The sequence below is a fragment of the Hyperolius riggenbachi genome, chromosome 12 (assembly GCF_040937935.1).
Source record: "Hyperolius riggenbachi isolate aHypRig1 chromosome 12, aHypRig1.pri, whole genome shotgun sequence".
NCBI classification, from domain to species: Eukaryota; Metazoa; Chordata; class Amphibia; order Anura; family Hyperoliidae; genus Hyperolius; species Hyperolius riggenbachi.
The window spans coordinates 92376795-92393125 of NC_090657.1; the positions used below are offsets into that span (position 1 = coordinate 92376795).

The 16331-nt window shown below is 45.1% G+C and overlaps 1 protein-coding gene across 1 annotated transcript in view; it reads left to right on the plus strand.

Annotated features, from left to right (window-relative positions):
* Positions 1-3420: 3420 nt before the first annotated feature.
* TGM2 (transglutaminase 2) overlaps positions 3421-16331 on the plus strand; it is a 150379-nt gene continuing 137468 nt past the window's right edge. The window contains exon 1 of the mRNA XM_068263902.1: positions 3421-3500. Within this exon, the coding sequence (XP_068120003.1) occupies positions 3491-3500 (10 nt within the window). The 5' untranslated portion in view covers positions 3421-3490. The remainder of the gene's footprint in view (positions 3501-16331) is intronic.

Below are 16331 nucleotides of genomic sequence, written 5' to 3' on the forward strand. Positions count from 1 at the left end.
GAAAGAGAATAAAAATAAAAAAGATAAAGGGGGAGAGAAAAAAGAGGGGAAGGGAACCAGCAAAATACAGGTTGAACGAAGTAGAGGTGGACGATCAGGAGATCCTGAAACAGTGAGACAAAGTGCATTACCCAAGGTGTCAGTACGTTTGAATCGTGCCCCACAAAAACGTGAATTACTACTATCAAAAGCACAAGGAAGCCACAAGTCTTCAAAGTGTGCAACATCAAAAGGGGAGGAAAATGGGAAGTTGTGGGGAAGTAAAATTGCCCACTACCCCTGGTGAATTTTCACCATGGGGGCAAACAAGCTATGGATCGAGGGAGGGAGAAAGAGGACCAGCTACCGGTCATATTGCCACTCTCCACGGGTTAACAGCAAAAAATGATCATATATAGCATATAAAAGATTAGACAGACATCAAATAGGACATATCGGAGGAGTCCGAATATGGGGAGGGAAGATACGGCCTTAAGGGTCGAGGAAGCATGATAAATCTGTGTGATCATTAAGGCCCAAAGGTCCCATAGCTTCCGATTGCAAAATCAGCATTGCTTCTTCTCTTTTCAATCGTTTCTCCCTGTCTCCACCTCTTGATAATGGTGGGACATGGATGATACCTGCAAATGTCAGCTTTGTGGGATCGTTCCCATGGCTCTCTCGCATGTGTTGGATCACTCTGGGGGAGCCTTTACCTGATTTTAGGGAGTTGTAATGTTCTCTAAATCGTTCATTAATTGATCTCGTAGTCTCCCCTATATAGAACCTTCCACAGGGGCACCACATTGTGTAAACAACAAACCGCGTTTGGCAGGTAAAAAAAGAGCGCGTATTGCGTCGAAGTGGGCCAATATGAAATTGGCAACCCACTACCATCTGACTGCATGATTTGCAATGTCCACACCTGTGGTTGCCCCGAGGGCCTCCTTCACGTAGCCAATCACTACCACTTGCTGTTTTGAACTCGCTTCTGCTCACCAATGAGCCTATTGTAGGAGATCTTCTGAAAGAGAATAATATTTTCCTCAGAAGCTATCGTTAGATTTTTATGATCCAATTGAACAGAATACAGTACAATACGCAGTACATGGAAAAAAATTGACGTGAAACGATTCTATGGTTGATTGGAATACAGAATTTTGTCAATCGTAATGTTGGATTTTACAATCATATCTGAAAAAAGAAGCTTCACTAAAGACCAGTTTTTGGAAACAGACGATCATTCCCTTCCGATCCCACAAATCTGATCAAATGATCGAGGAAAATACTTTTACTGTAATGGGCATCCTAAGGTGGCCATGCAGGGTACAATTGTTCGATTCAATTTTACCCCAATTTTATTAAAACAACCAGTTGTATCAAAAAAATCAAAAGGTTTTTTTCTGTTTTCAATCGAGAAATCTGAATTTCCAATTTTTCTTGATTTTTTTAGATTGGACCTTTTGGAAAATTCAGACTAACTTCACCACGAATTGTATGGTGTGTGATGACTTGTCAAATTGTCTTCAACCAGAATAAATTCTATATAACTACTCAGTACATGACAAACTTTAGTTATTGTTTGCATAAGCAGAAAAAAGTATGGAATTATAAGAGAGTGCATCTGTGTGTCTATGTATATGATGGAAAAAAAAAGTGGGAAAGAGTATGTTATGGTATGTCGTTTGCAAATAATATATATGGAATTGTGGTTTGTTTGTTTTTTGTAGAATTGTCTTAATATGTAACTTTATTGTACTTGGTTTATTAATGTAAGTAATAAACAGAAATCACTCAGTGTAGCACAATAAAGTGGGGTAAATGCAGTTGTAAGTACTAATGTGGTGTTTAATGGTAACTGTGATGCTAAACAGAAAATGATGATGGCATGAGATATTGATAGATGAGATGTACAGACATGGAATATGGTGATCAATGTCACAATGGAAAATGTAGTTCTATGGAAATGCAAAATGATCAAAAGTTGATTATTGAGTGAAAGGTTCCCATGTAGGAGGGTTTTCCCACCAACCAGCTCTTTCAACGTTTACAATCTTTTTTTTTCTGAAATTGCGGCAATCCCAAACACAACATGTGTGTTATATTGAACGATTTCTTCAAAACTTCCAATCAACCAAACAATTGGCTTGGATTGGTCGAATCAAATCTTAACCTCTTCAGGACCACAGGACCACAGGCATTACACCCCCTAAAGACCAGGCCATTTTTTCTAAAATGGGCCACTGCAGCTTTAAAGCCAAGCTGCAGGGCCGCACAACACAGCACATAAGTGATTCCCCCCCCCCCCCCCTTTTCTCTTCACTAACAGAGCCTCTGGAGGGGACAGCCGTGTCACACGGCTGTCCCCTTTACAGCGCTGCTGTAGATCACATTGCTGTACATGCTAATTAGATGGCGGTTTCACCGTCTAACAGTCTCCGAGCGGCGATCGCTGCTGGGAGACTGAAGGTCTCCTCCTACTAAGCAGGAGATGCGCACGCACCCTGCGCGCGATCTCTTGCAAACTGAAGCCCCAGGGTTTTTACGCCGATCGGCATTAGGCGGTCCTGGGGCTGCCGCCGTGGCCACGCCCATCGGGGTGACGCAGTCGGCTAGCAGTGAATGGAAACCTAAACTAGGAGAAAAAAAATGGGCCCCTCTGATAGCTGTATGCGCAACCCCGGTCTGTGCACCTCCTGGTCACGCCTCCATGGACGGGAGCGCTCTGCGCATACGCAGTACATCTGACAGAGGGATGCTGCGGGTGACTGGAGCATTGCAGAATTACGGTATGGGCACACAAGGTCTGCAGGGGGCTCGAAGAAGCCCCAGGTAAGTTAAACTGCTTTTTTTTCAGTTCAATGACCATTGCGCCACCATCACTGTGGGAAATGGATTAGTGGCCGTCATGCTTGCCACAGTTTCTTTCAAAATTGAGGTATTTAGCAACATTTTTAATAATTTAAACATATGTGACTCTCTAGAGGAGAGGTGGGAAGGAGTTCACTAACTTGTGTCCTGACATAACTGGGCTACAAAAGGTTTCCTGGATACATGCGGCTTTTGTAGTGCTAAAAATAAGCCCAAATGTGTCATAAAAAAAGCACAGTATACCCTTGTACAGGAGCTAGCTGCCACTTTGTGTGACATTCCTGCTCTGTTGACACCCATACAGCTGAGTATGCCAGCTTAACACGTAAGATCCTGAGTGCCATTCATGGCAGATTAACAGCTGAGGAGTTTGATGAAGTTATTTAAACAGTGAGTTAAGTTATGAAAATATTCCACATCCTGAGTTCTCTGTCAGGCGGTGACAATGGCTGGCCTGTCTGCAGGCAGTGCACGGGTTAAATGTCTCCCCCTCCCTGGTAAAGTGTCACTCTGTGAGTAAAGTTCTCCTCGCACTATGAGCCCAGCCCCTGGGGTGTGTTCTGCACGCTGTATAAAAACACATTGCTATAGTTAGGATGTTTCTATACTACTGGGAGTGAGGTCAGACAGGACCTGCACCATGGCAGAAGGTACTGTATGGAATGCTTTCATCTGTTCTCTGTGCAGATATAATAAAGGCAGAACGGGTTGGCTTCCAACACTCGCCATAGCATAATACTTTGGCAGTTAGTTTGCTTGTGAATTGTTTGAAAGTTAAATCCATTGAGAAAATGACTGGAAAAATCCCTTCCATGCTGCAGCTGCAGACCGTGCTGTACAGAAATTCCTGGTGGAGACTTATTTTTTCTTAAAATGTTCTTGGATGAGTCTATAAAGTGGTGAATACTACCTGCCTGCCCCATAAACTTCATTTTGGAATCACTGACGTCTGTGCTCTACAACCTCGAGGTCTTGTGTACACAAGTGTTTGTATGTCAGATGTCAGCTGAATTTGCAGAGTGTTATGTTTGCCTGAGGTGTTTAATTTGGGTTTGAATTGCATTTTAAAAATGTGTTGTATGGTCATATAATTTGCCTTTCAGTACTGATTAAATTGGGAGTTCCTGTGAGGGACAATTATTTACAAGACTATACTCTGTAAGTGATGTGGAAGATGTCAGCGCTATATAAATAATAATTGCTTATTTTACATTTGAATGGTGACTATCATGCATTTAGAAAGGGTTTGGTCACCGCTATCCACATTGATTTCAATACAGGTTCTTCAAATGTAGGAGAATAGGACAGGATTTAAAAAAATGAACACAAAGAAAAGCAAACATAGCTGAAACGAAATTGTTCATTACCCTATTAAATACCATTGAAATTCAAAGTATGTATTTACATTCTTTCTGAATTGCTTCAGAAATGGCACAAGAAAAAACATCTATATCTGCATGTTGCAGTGCAATGCGAATAGATAGGAATCCAGGGGGCTGGTTCACTTTTATTAATGGGCTTGCATCTCCAGCAATAGGTCAAATATACCAAAACATGGTGTATCCAGTATTCTTGCCACTATCAATGTTAGGCAGTGAGATATGAAAATCATAGTCTAATTTTATCACGCAAAGACAAATACTATTGTTAACCTCAATAACCTCAACCTCACAATGTTTGACACCCTAACAATACCCTAAACCTTTTCTTAACACTACCACTTCCCCACACACTATACTGTAATTTTGCATCATTCATTTTACTATTACGGTAACTTGACTTCATGCTACCCCTAACTCTGCAACTTATAAAATGTATCCTTAAAATATCAATGTTCCTGGATATAATTGGGATATACCATATAGAGTTCACATTGCCCTCAAACTACACCTCACACTATGTATATCTCTGAATAACATTAATGTAACCCCCCCCCCCCCCCTAATTAACTCACACTTAAATTTACCCTACCACTAACCTTTCACTACTCCTTGTTGTTCTACCATTGTACCTCATCCTACTGTAAACCTCATACCGTCCCTCCCACCATCATCATCCTAGCGCTATCCCTTACACTATCATTATCTCTCTCACAATCATCATTCAAACACTATCTCTTATGCTATCATTAACTTCATATCATGCCATCCACTATCATCTTCCAAACGCTATCCTTTACACTATCACATGATCTTTCTCACTTTCATCATCTCATCCTCAGGGCCGGATTTCTGGCAAGGCAAACGAGGCCGGGGCCTAGGGCGCCAGATAAATGCTACTTTCTTAGGGCGGGTGAGGGGCAGTAAGCCTATTGGGCTGTAGATCGTGAAAAGCCCTGACCGCGCTTGCATTCATTGCCGCCCGTCTGCCAGCCGCTGAGCCGCACACTCTCTTGCCTCCTCAGAAGCAATCCTCCTCCTCCACCAGTGCAGTACGCAGTACCCATCCACGGCCGCCCTGCAAGTGTGCTCATAGCAGCAAGCAGGCTGGATGGATGGCTGGGTCTGGCTTCTGAGTCAGGCAGCGGTGATGATGGAACAAAAAGTCGGCCGGGCAGAGCCAGGAGCCAGCCGGCAACTTACACATGTGTTGCCTGGCTGCAGCTCATCTCACAGTCTCCCGACGTACTCCGCCTGCCTCCTCTACTTCCCTGCTGAGCTGCTTGTGTGACGTTCCTCACTCCCGGGAGATTCAAGGGCTATTGCTGGGGACAGAACATTTGCCTGGGACTAGTCGGAGGACAAGTGAAGGAGGACAAGTGAATGTACAAGTAATGGCCCATACTCACGAGTGACATTTGTCGCCGCAACACGCGGCGCGCGCGTGTTGCGGCGACAGGTCGCCCGTGAGTATGGGCCGCCGCACACGCGCGCACCCCGAACTGTCGCCCGTCGCTCATGTCGCCAGGCGATTGAAACTTTCAATCGCATGGCGACAGTCGCCGCTGCCCCCCCGCCGCAACTGTCGCTAGTCCGCGTGAGTACGCGGACTAGCGACAGCAACCTCCATGTAGGTACATAGAGCTTCCGGCGGGGGGAGGAGGAACGTCAGCGACAGCTTCCGCCTTGCCGCTGGTCCCTCTTCCGCGTGTGTACGCGGAGGGACCTGGCGAGAAGCTGTCGCCGGCCTGTCGCCCACACGCTCACGTGTGCTGGCGACAGGCCACATTTCTCGCCCGTGAGTATGGGCCTTAAGGAAGCAGTAATGATAATTGCAGACAGATAGCTGCAATTTAGATAAGCTGACTTGTCCCCTTCTCAGGAATGTTCTGTCTCAGCGTTTCTGCTCATTCCTAATGACTCTGTTTTCCTCTCCTATTTGTCCCACTTTATGTACTTTTTCTTTCTTTTTTTCCTGTTCCCTATCTTGTTTTCTCTTCCCATCTCTCTTTATGCCTCTCGTCCTTTGTTTCCTCCCCCATCCTGTGTTCCCTGTGGTTTCCTCCTCCATCCTGTGTTCCCTGCGTTTTCCTCCCCCATCCTGTGTTCCCTTCGTTTTCCTCCCCATCCTGTGTTCCCTGCGTTTTTCTTCCCCATCCTGTGTTCCCTTCGTTTTCCTCCCCATCCTGTGTTCCCTGCGTTTTCCTTCCCCATCCTGTGTTCCCTGTGGTTTCCTCCTCCATCCTGTGTTCCCTGCGTTTTCCTCCCCCATCCTGTGTTCCCTTCGTTTTCCTCCCCATCCTGTGTTCCCTGCGTTTTTCTTCCCCATCCTGTGTTCCCTTCGTTTTCCTCCCCATCCTGTGTTCCCTGCGTTTTCCTTCCCCATCCTGTGTTCCCTGCGTTTTCTTCTCCATCCTGTGTTCCCTGCATTTTCCTCCCCCATCCTGTGTTCCTTTCATTTTCCTCCCCATCCTGTGTACCCTGCGTTTTCCTTCCCCATCCTGTGTTCCCTGCGTTTTCCTCTCCATCCTGTGTTCCCTGCATTTTCCTCCCCCATCCTGTGTTCCCTTCGTTTTCCTCCCCATCCTGTGTTCCCTGCGTTTTCCTTCCCCATCCTGTGTTCCCTGCGTTTTCCTCCCCCATCCTGTGTTCCCTGCATTTTCCTCCCCATCCTGTGTTCCCTGCGTTTTCCTCCCCCATCCTGTGTTCCTTGCGTTTTCCTCCCCATCCTGTGTTCCCTGCGTTTTCCTCCCCATCCTGTGTTCCCTGCGTTTTCCTCCCCATCCTGTGTTACTTGCGTTTTCCTCCCCATCCTGTGTTCCCTGCGTTTTCCTCCCCCATCCTGTGTTCCCTGCGTTTTCCTCCCCCATCCTGTGTTACTTGCGTTTTCCTCCCCCATCCTGTGTTCCCTGCGTTTTCCTCTCCATCCTGTGTTCCATGCGTTTTCCTCCCCATCCTGTGTTCCATGCGTTTTCCTCCCCATCCTGTGTTCCGATCTTTCCACTCCCCACTCTCCGATCTTATGCTCTTTCTTTTCCTCTCCCCTAGTATAGTGGGGGGGGGGCGGAGGTTGACATTTGGCCTAGGGCGGTAAAAAGTAGAAATCCGGCCCTGCTCATCCTCACAGTATCCCTTACACTATCATTAACGTCACGCCATCCCTTCTACTATCATTATCCCAATGCTATCCCTCACGCAATCATTAACCTCACACCATCTCTCCCACTATCATCATCTTAACACTATCCCTTACATTATCATTAACTTCACATTATCTCTCACTATCATCATCCAAACACTATCCCTTACATTATCATTAACTTCATACCATCCCTTCCACTATCATCATCCTAACGCTATCCTTTTTACTATCATTAACCTCACATTATCTCTCTCACTATATTATCCTAATGCTATTCCTTACACTATCATTAACTTTACACCTTCCCTTCCACTATCAACATCCTAACACTATCCCTTACACCATCATTAACTTCACATTATCTCTCTCACTATCATCATCCAAACACTATCCCTTACATTATCATTAACTTCATAGCATCCCATCCACTATCACCGTCCTAATGCAAGGTACACACCATACAATTTTCTAGCAGATTTACCTGCCAGATCGATTATTTCCAACATGTCTGATCTGAATTTCAATCATTTTTTCGATTTTCAGATTTTTTTTTTTTTTATCATTTTTTGATCTTTTTTTTTTTTTTAAAGATTTTCTTTCAGTTCTATGAAAATCGATCAAAAAAAGATTGAAAAGAAAAGATTTAAAAAAAGATGAGAAAAACTAAAAATGGATTGACATTCAGATTGGACATGTTGGAAATAATCGATCTGGCAGGTAAATCTGCCAGAAAATTGTATAGTATGTACCTAGCATAACACTATCCTTGTTATTATCATTAACCTCACAGTATCTCTCTCACTATATCATCCTAGTGCTATTCCTTACACTATCATTCACTTCACACTTTCCCTTCCACTATCATCATCCTAGTGCTATTCCTTACACTATCATTAACTTCACACTTTCTCTTCCATTATCAACATCCTAGTGCTATTCCTTACACTATCATTCACTTCACACTTTTCCTTCCACTATCATCATCCTAGTGCTATTCCTTACACTATCATTCACTTCACACTTTCCCTTCCACTATCATCATCCTAGTGCTATTCCTTACACTATCATTCACTTCACACTTTCCCTTCCACTATCATCATCCTAGTGCTATACCTTACACTATCATTAACCTCACATTATCTCCCTCACTATATCATCCCAATTCTATTCCTTCCACTATCATTAACTTCACACTTTCACTATCATCATCCTAGTGCTATTTCTTACACTATCATTAACTTCACACCTTCCCTTCCACTATCTTCATCCTAGCGCTATTCCTTACACTATCTTTAACTTTACAACTTCCCTTCCACTATCTTAATCCTAACGCTATTCCTTACACTATCTTTAACTTCACACCTTCCCTTCCACTATCTTCATCCTAACGCTATTCCTTACACTATCTTTAACTTTACAACTTCCCTTCCACTATCATCATCCTAACGCTATTCCTTACACTATCTTTAACTTTACAACTTCCCTTCCACTATCATCATCCTAACGCTATTCCTTACACTATCTTTAACTTTACAACTTCCCTTCCACTATCATCATCCTAACGCTATCCTTTTCACTATCATTAACCTCACATTGGCTATCATTTATAAAAGTGTTGTTGGTAACTAAAATCCGTGCAGAAAAATACCGCTGTCGGTATTTCAGCCTTCTGGGTGGTCATTCATAAAAATGTTGGCTGTTGCGATAGGAGTGCGGAGATATCCCGCTGTAGGCTGTCGGTAGGCATGCGGAAACAGGAGAAGCTGGCCGAGTCCCTCCATGCGGTGTTCTCTCTGCTGCTGCTTGAGAGGTCTGTCCCATTCACTTACATGTACTCCTCATGCCTATCGTTACATCCAGGGGAGTGATAATTCCCGTCCGCATACCGCCTGTGTTAGTCTTTATGAATTGACATTTTGTTACATTTCCGCATAGAATCACCGCAGAATGCGGTGATTTATCGCTCTGCTCGGAAAAGTCAGCTTCGCATGCGGAAACAGCCTTTATGAATACACATTTTGCTCAGTGCTCGGTAAAGTCGGCTGTTTTTAGCATTTTCGCATGCGGGAATGCTTTATGAATGATAGCCATTATCTCATTATTATCATCTTAACTCTATCCCTTACACTATCATTAACCTCACATTATCTCTCTCACTATCATCATCCTCAAACTATTCCTTACACTATCATTAACTTCACACCATCCCTTCCACTACCATCATCCTTACATTAAAGGTGGCCATGCATTTATTGATTTTTCCTGTCGATATCCATCAGATTCGATCACTATTGTACCAGATGGAAGATATCAATCGGCTGTGGGGTGGGTGCAAAGACAGATCAACAGCCCATAGCGCTGCACTGCATTGAACAGTGCACCACTGCTATAAGTGTATAGCCACCTTAGCCCTTACACCTTAGCCTTTACTCTGTCCATCCTATCATTAACCTAACTCTATCCATCACCCTACCAGTAATCTTACACTATCCCTCTTTCTGTCATTAACCTAACACTATCTTTTGTGCTATTATCCTTTGGGTAGTGCACAAACGTGTCCCACAGCCGTTACCAAGTGACTCATCTGTTTCTATCAAAAAGGAAGATGAATGACAGCACAGAGAGAGGACAATAGAGTGGCATCTTGTGGTTAGGTTACCCTGTGGGTGATACTGTACATCTCTGCTATTACTACATACAGTAGATTTCTTAAAATTAGACATGATTGTACAGTCAAGATTTAACGGTGTATGGCCAGCATTGCTATATCTACCTGCCTATTGTAAATACTACTGTGATCTCCAATGTATTCATTTCTCCTGTGTCATGGAAATGCAGTCACACCTCTTTTATGTGGCCACTTGAGAGGAGGGGCAAGATCACCCGAGACTTGGACTGGACTTTTTTCTCAAGCTCTCCAGCAATGCAGAGGCCAGAAGCATGGAGGGGCAAGGCCTCATTTAGCCTAGCTGATTCGATCAGGAAATTTGGGCACCAGAAGGACCACAGAAGTTTGTCCGCCCCATAGGCACTCATGTTAATATCATCTATTGGAACCCGCTATTTTTTCCGGCGCCCAAAGTTCTGATGTTGACATAGTTGCTTATGTGACACCCAAACTTTTGTACCTGTGTGTAATGGGTAGAGATGGCCCAAATGGTTGGCTGGCGAACTTCCGGGGTTCGCGGAGAACCGCAAACTTTTCCGGAAGTTCGGTTTGCCCTCATAGTGCATCATGAGGGTCAACTTTGACCCTCTACATCACAGTCAGCAGGCACATTGTAGCCAATAAGGCTACACTCCGCCCCCATATAAAAGGCAGGCAGCGTCAGGCTTTTCACTCACTCGTGTGCCTGCCTTAATTAGAGAAGGGAAAGTTGCTGCAGACTCTCATAGGGAAAGCTTAGTTAGGCTCTTGTAGGCTTCTTAGCTTGCTCCTTGCTGATTCTTATTGCTAAAAAAAAGCACCCCACAACAGCTCTTTTGAGAGCGAATCTTGTTCTTGTGATCTATTTTTTGTGTGTGTGTGTCCCACTGACACTTGTGTTGCATAGACAACCTTGGTAATTCCTACTGTGTGTGCCACTGTCAGGCCCAGCACATTCAGTGACTACCTGTGTGTGTGCGCCAGGTGCACATTGTAATACCCATCACTGCATATGCCTACCTACCTGTTGTTCACTGTGCACCCACCTACCTACGTGAGCGCACGCAGTTTCATTGTGCCTGTCCGGTACCTGTCTGTGTGTGACAGGTGCACATTGTAACACCCATCACTGCATATACCTACCTACCTGTTGTTCACAGTGCACCCACCTACCGACGTGAGCTACCACAGCCCGGCGACCATATGGGCTTGAAAACCGCCACGGCCTGCACTCTGGCCATGGTGTGCACCAGTCCAGCACGGCCGTCACTACACAAACAGCTGTTTGCGGTGCGTTACACAGTGAGTTTGGTGTGTCAGTGTGAAGCAGGACTCTAATTACACTCCCTGATTGATATATACACATGCAAGATGTTTTAAAGCACTTTAGGCCTGCAATTTAGCATTCAATGTGATTTCTGCCCTTAAAACGCTGCTTTGCGTCACATCCAGATTTTCCCCCCTGGGACTTTTGGCATCTATCCCACTCCGCCATGCCCCCCTCGAGCTGTTAGACCCCTTGAAACATCTTTTCCATCACTTTTTGTGACCAGCATACATTTTTCTCGTTTTCAAAGTTCGCCTCCCCATTGAAGTCTATTGCGGTTCACGAAAGTTCTCGCGAACCGAACTTTCACGGAAGTTCGCAAACCGAAAATCGGAGGTTCGGGCCATCTCTAGTAATGGGAAAGATGGTATGGTTATTGCCAGGTTTGGATTACACATCATATGTTCAGTAATCCCCCTCTCATTCCATATGCATCCCTATCATCCTTGTGTAATATCTGTGTACATCAGAATCTCTCCTTCATGTACTGCCCATTTGTGCAGCAGCTCCCCTATTCCCCTATTCCATTTATTGCTCCCCATTTTCACTCTTCTCTTTCATATGCAGCAGCCCCCTCTAACATGTCCATCTGCCCCGCCCCTATGCATAGCAGCCACCCTAGGCTATGGCCTTTGAGGCCGTTGCAGAAATCTGGTGCTGAACATAGCTTTACTGCAAGAGATGTTTGGCTTTGGTTGTAGGGTTTGTGAATACCCCATACTGTATGTCTAGCTTATATTTTACAATTACATTGTGACTAATCTGAGCTCCACAAGCTCTAATCACATAGTGTAGAGGTCAAACATGTCACTGGGAATGCTCCCATGTAACAGAGGCCTTTTGTAACTAATGAAAGCGTCACAGAAGTGTGATGAAAAGTGTCTGGAGCCAGTTACATCAAGCCTGTCACCAAAGTCACACATGACTTCAACCATGTGTCAGCATCACCAAATCACTATACTATTTACATTAGTCTGTCTTGCAGTGAATAAAGTGCAGCTGCCATGATAAACGTCAAGAGTGCCATTACAGGGAATGTTAGCTGTCCATCCATCATGGCGATCCTTCTGGAGATCCTCTGGGTATAACACTTTCTGTATCTGTGAAAGGACAAATATGAGCAGATCTGGAGAGGCAGAACACCTGATCTGCCTACTGGTTCCCAGTTAGTGATCTCCATTCTAAAAATTGTTGCAGCCACAAGAGATGGTCAGTGAGATGCAAATCATTTTGAGTTGAAGCAAATGTTATGCAAATTTTTCTGGAAATGTTATAATTTGAATAAAAACAGACCAATGGAACTGAGCAGCTGCAGGATTTGACTGATCCCTCTTGAAGGCTGCATAAACGTTGTATCAACTCAGAAATCAGACCATCCCTTAATAGTGTATTAAGGAATTCATTTTGTATTGCTGCTCTGTGCTCCTATTTGGGACAATTTCCATCACTAAGTTAAGAAATCTTGCCACCAGTGATTTTTTTTTTTAAAGCAAGGCAGACTTAGAATTCCTGACATGCATGCATTGCATTTCCTCATTTCCTGACCAATAGTTTTCCTATTAATACTGCATGGAGATCACAGGGTCAGAAAGCAATGGTAAATCCTTACAAGGACCCAGCATTAAGCAGGTGCCCCCCCCCCACCAAGGGTAGCCACCCTCCTCAGTATAGGCAGCCACATGTGCTCCCAGTATTAGGTAGCACTCCTCCTTAGTATAGATCACCAGATGAGCCCCCATTATAAGGTAGCCCCCATTATTAGGTAGACCCTCCCCAGTATAGGTAGCCACATGTGCCCGAAGTATTAGGTATTAGGTAGCCCCCTCGCCAGTACAGGTAGCCACAGGTGCCCCCGGTATTATGTAGCGCCCCCCCTCCTAAGCCTCTGCTTCGGCCCACCCTGATGAAGACACAGACAGCAATATTCCCCCTCAAAATTTCTCTAATGCTTCATTTTGCATTGGACCTACCTAGACACAAAAGGAAGCCCTACCTTGTCTGGGAGGAATAAGAGGAGCAATAGCCTAAAGCAATTTCAAGACATTAGATGTTTGTCTCCAAAGCAATAGTTTGTGAAGACATCCTTCGATGTCTACAGCCACCGCCGCTCTAGCAATATAGCGAGTTTGATCTCTTCACCATCTGGTAGTGAAGTCCCCGGCAGCAGCTCACAGTGGGGAGCCCCCTGCTTCTCTCTCCACAGGACAGAATATACTGCTTGGCACAGAGCAGCCATGTCTGTATGGAAAACACCGGAAACATTTCAAGTGACAGAAATCTCTAGTGTGAGCACTGTAGCCAGTGCAGATCGTAATGGAAAAAGCTACGCTTACGGATCATTACGCGTAATTTTACGCTATTACGCATTACGAAATTACGCTTACGGCATAGACAATCAATTTCGGTACATGTCTGTAATTACGCATTGCCCTTACGCAATTATGCGTAAGAATACCGTAATTCAGGTTGTTACGTTATAGGCTTACACGTAAATTCCTACTAGCAATTAATGCGTAAGGTCATGCTGCCAAGCGGAAAAGTTGACGCATGGATCAATGTTAGGTAGCCGCCGACTTTAAGGGTTAATAGCAAAGCCCCCTTAAGTGCTAAGAGCCTCAAATTTGGAGAATATATTAAGGAGATCAGAAGGAATAAGAGGAAACATTTTTTTTCACAAAGACCTTATAGTTTTTGAGAAAATCGATGTTAAAGTTTCAAAGGAAAAATATATACATTTAAAAACCCGCCGACTTTAACGGTTAATAGCAAAGCCTGCTTAAAATTTAGAAACACCAAATTCACAGGGTATATTAAGGGGATCAGTGGGAATAAGAGAAAAAATTTTTTTTTCAAAAGACCTTATAGTTTTTGAGAAAATCGATTTTTAAGTTTCAAGGGCAAAAATGTCTTTTAAATGCGGAAAATGTCCGTTTTTTTTGCACAGGTAACAATAGTGTTTTATTTTCATAGATTCCCCCAAGTGGGAAGAGTTTTACTTACTTCGTTCTGAGTGTGGGAAATATTGAAAAAAAAACGACGTGGGGTCCCCCCTCCCAGACCTCTTTAACCCCTTGTCCCCCATGCAGACTGGGATAGCCAGAATGCGGAGCACCGGCCGCGTGGGGCTCCGCACCCTGACTATACCAGCCCGCATGGTCCATGGATTGGGGGGTCTCGGAAGGGGAGGGGCAGCCAAGCTTTCCCCTCCCCCTCCGAGCCCTTGTCCAATCCAAGGACAAGGGGCTCTTCTCCACCTCCGATGGGCGGTGGAGGTGCAGGCCGCGATTTCCTGGGGGCGGGGTTCATGGTGGCATCTGGGAGTCCCCTTTAAAAAGGGGTCCCCCAGATGCCCACCCCCCCTCCCAGGAGAAATGAGTATAGAGGTACTTGTACCCCTTACCCATTTCCTTTAAGAGTTAAAAGTAAATAAACACACAAACACATAGAAAAAGTATTTTAATTGAACAAAAAACATAACCACGAAAAAAGTCCTTTAATATTCTTAATTAACCATTAATACTTACCCGTCCCTTTAAAAGCCAGTTCCCACGCAATATCCTCGGAAATATACTAATCAGTTACAATGTAACAAAGTTATTACAATGTAACAACTTTGTTACTTTGTAACACCACCACACCCGACGTCACTCGCCGCTCACCCGCCGGCCGCCGCATACACGCTAAGTCCCCGCCGGCTCCCGCCGTCCACTCCGCCCACACCTGTCACCCATATACATGCTGGCACCCATGGGTGCCAGCATGTATATAGGTGACATGTGGGAGAGGCGGGGAGGGCAGCGGAGCCGGCGGGGACTTAGCGTCCCTTCACCCGACAGAGCTCTGAGCTATAGCTCAGAGCTCTCGAAAGCATCTTTGTATTTGGGCTCCAAGGAGCCCCATTGGTCCTTAGCAGACCAATGGGGTTCCTTCTGATTTGAAGGAACCCCATTGGTCTGCTAAGGACCAATGGGGCTCCTTGGAGCCCAAATACAAAGATGCTTTCGAGAGCTCTGAGCTACTGCTCAGAGCTCTGTCGGGTGAAGGGACGCTAAGTCCCCGCCGGCTCCGCTGCCCTCCCCGCCTCTCCCACATGTCACCTATATACATGCTGGCACCCATGGGTGCCAGCATGTATATGGGTGACAGGTGTGGGCGGAGTGGACGGCGGGAGCCGGCGGGGACTTAGCGTGTATGCGGCGGCCGGCGGGTGAGCGGCGAGTGACGTCGGGTGCGGTGGTGTTACAAAGTAACAAAGTTGTTACATTGTAATAACTTTGTTACATTGTAACTGATTAGTATATTTCCGAGGATATTGCGTGGGAACTGGCTTTTAAAGGGACAGGTAAGTATTAATGGTTAATTAAGAATATTAAAGGACTTTTTTCGTGGTTATGTTTTTTGTTCAATTAAAATACTTTTTCTATGTGTTTGTGTGTTTATTTACTTTTAACTCTTAAAGGAAATGGGTAAGGGGTACAAGTACCTCTATACTCATTTCTCCTGGGAGGGGGGGTGGGCATCTGGGGGACCCCTTTTTAAAGGGGACTCCCAGATGCCACCATGAACCCCGCCCCCAGGAAATCGCGGCCTCCACCTCCACCGCCCATCGGAGGTGGAGAAGAGCCCCTTGTCCTTGGATTGGACAAGGGCTCGGAGGGGGAGGGGAAAGCTTGGCTGCCCCTCCCCTTCCGAGAACCCCCAATCCATGGACCATGCGGGCTGGTATAGTCAGGGTGCGGAGCCCCACGCGGCCGGTGCTCCGCATTCTGGCTATCCCAGTCTGCATGGGGGACAAGGGGTTAAAGAGGTCTGGGAGGGGGGACCCCACGTCGTTTTTTTTTCAATATTTCCCACACTCAGAACGAAGTAAGTAAAACTCTTCCCACTTGGGGGAATCTATGAAAATAAAACACTATTGTTACCTGTGCAAAAAAAACTGACATTTTCCGCATTTAAAAGACATTTTTGCCCTTGAAACTTAAATCG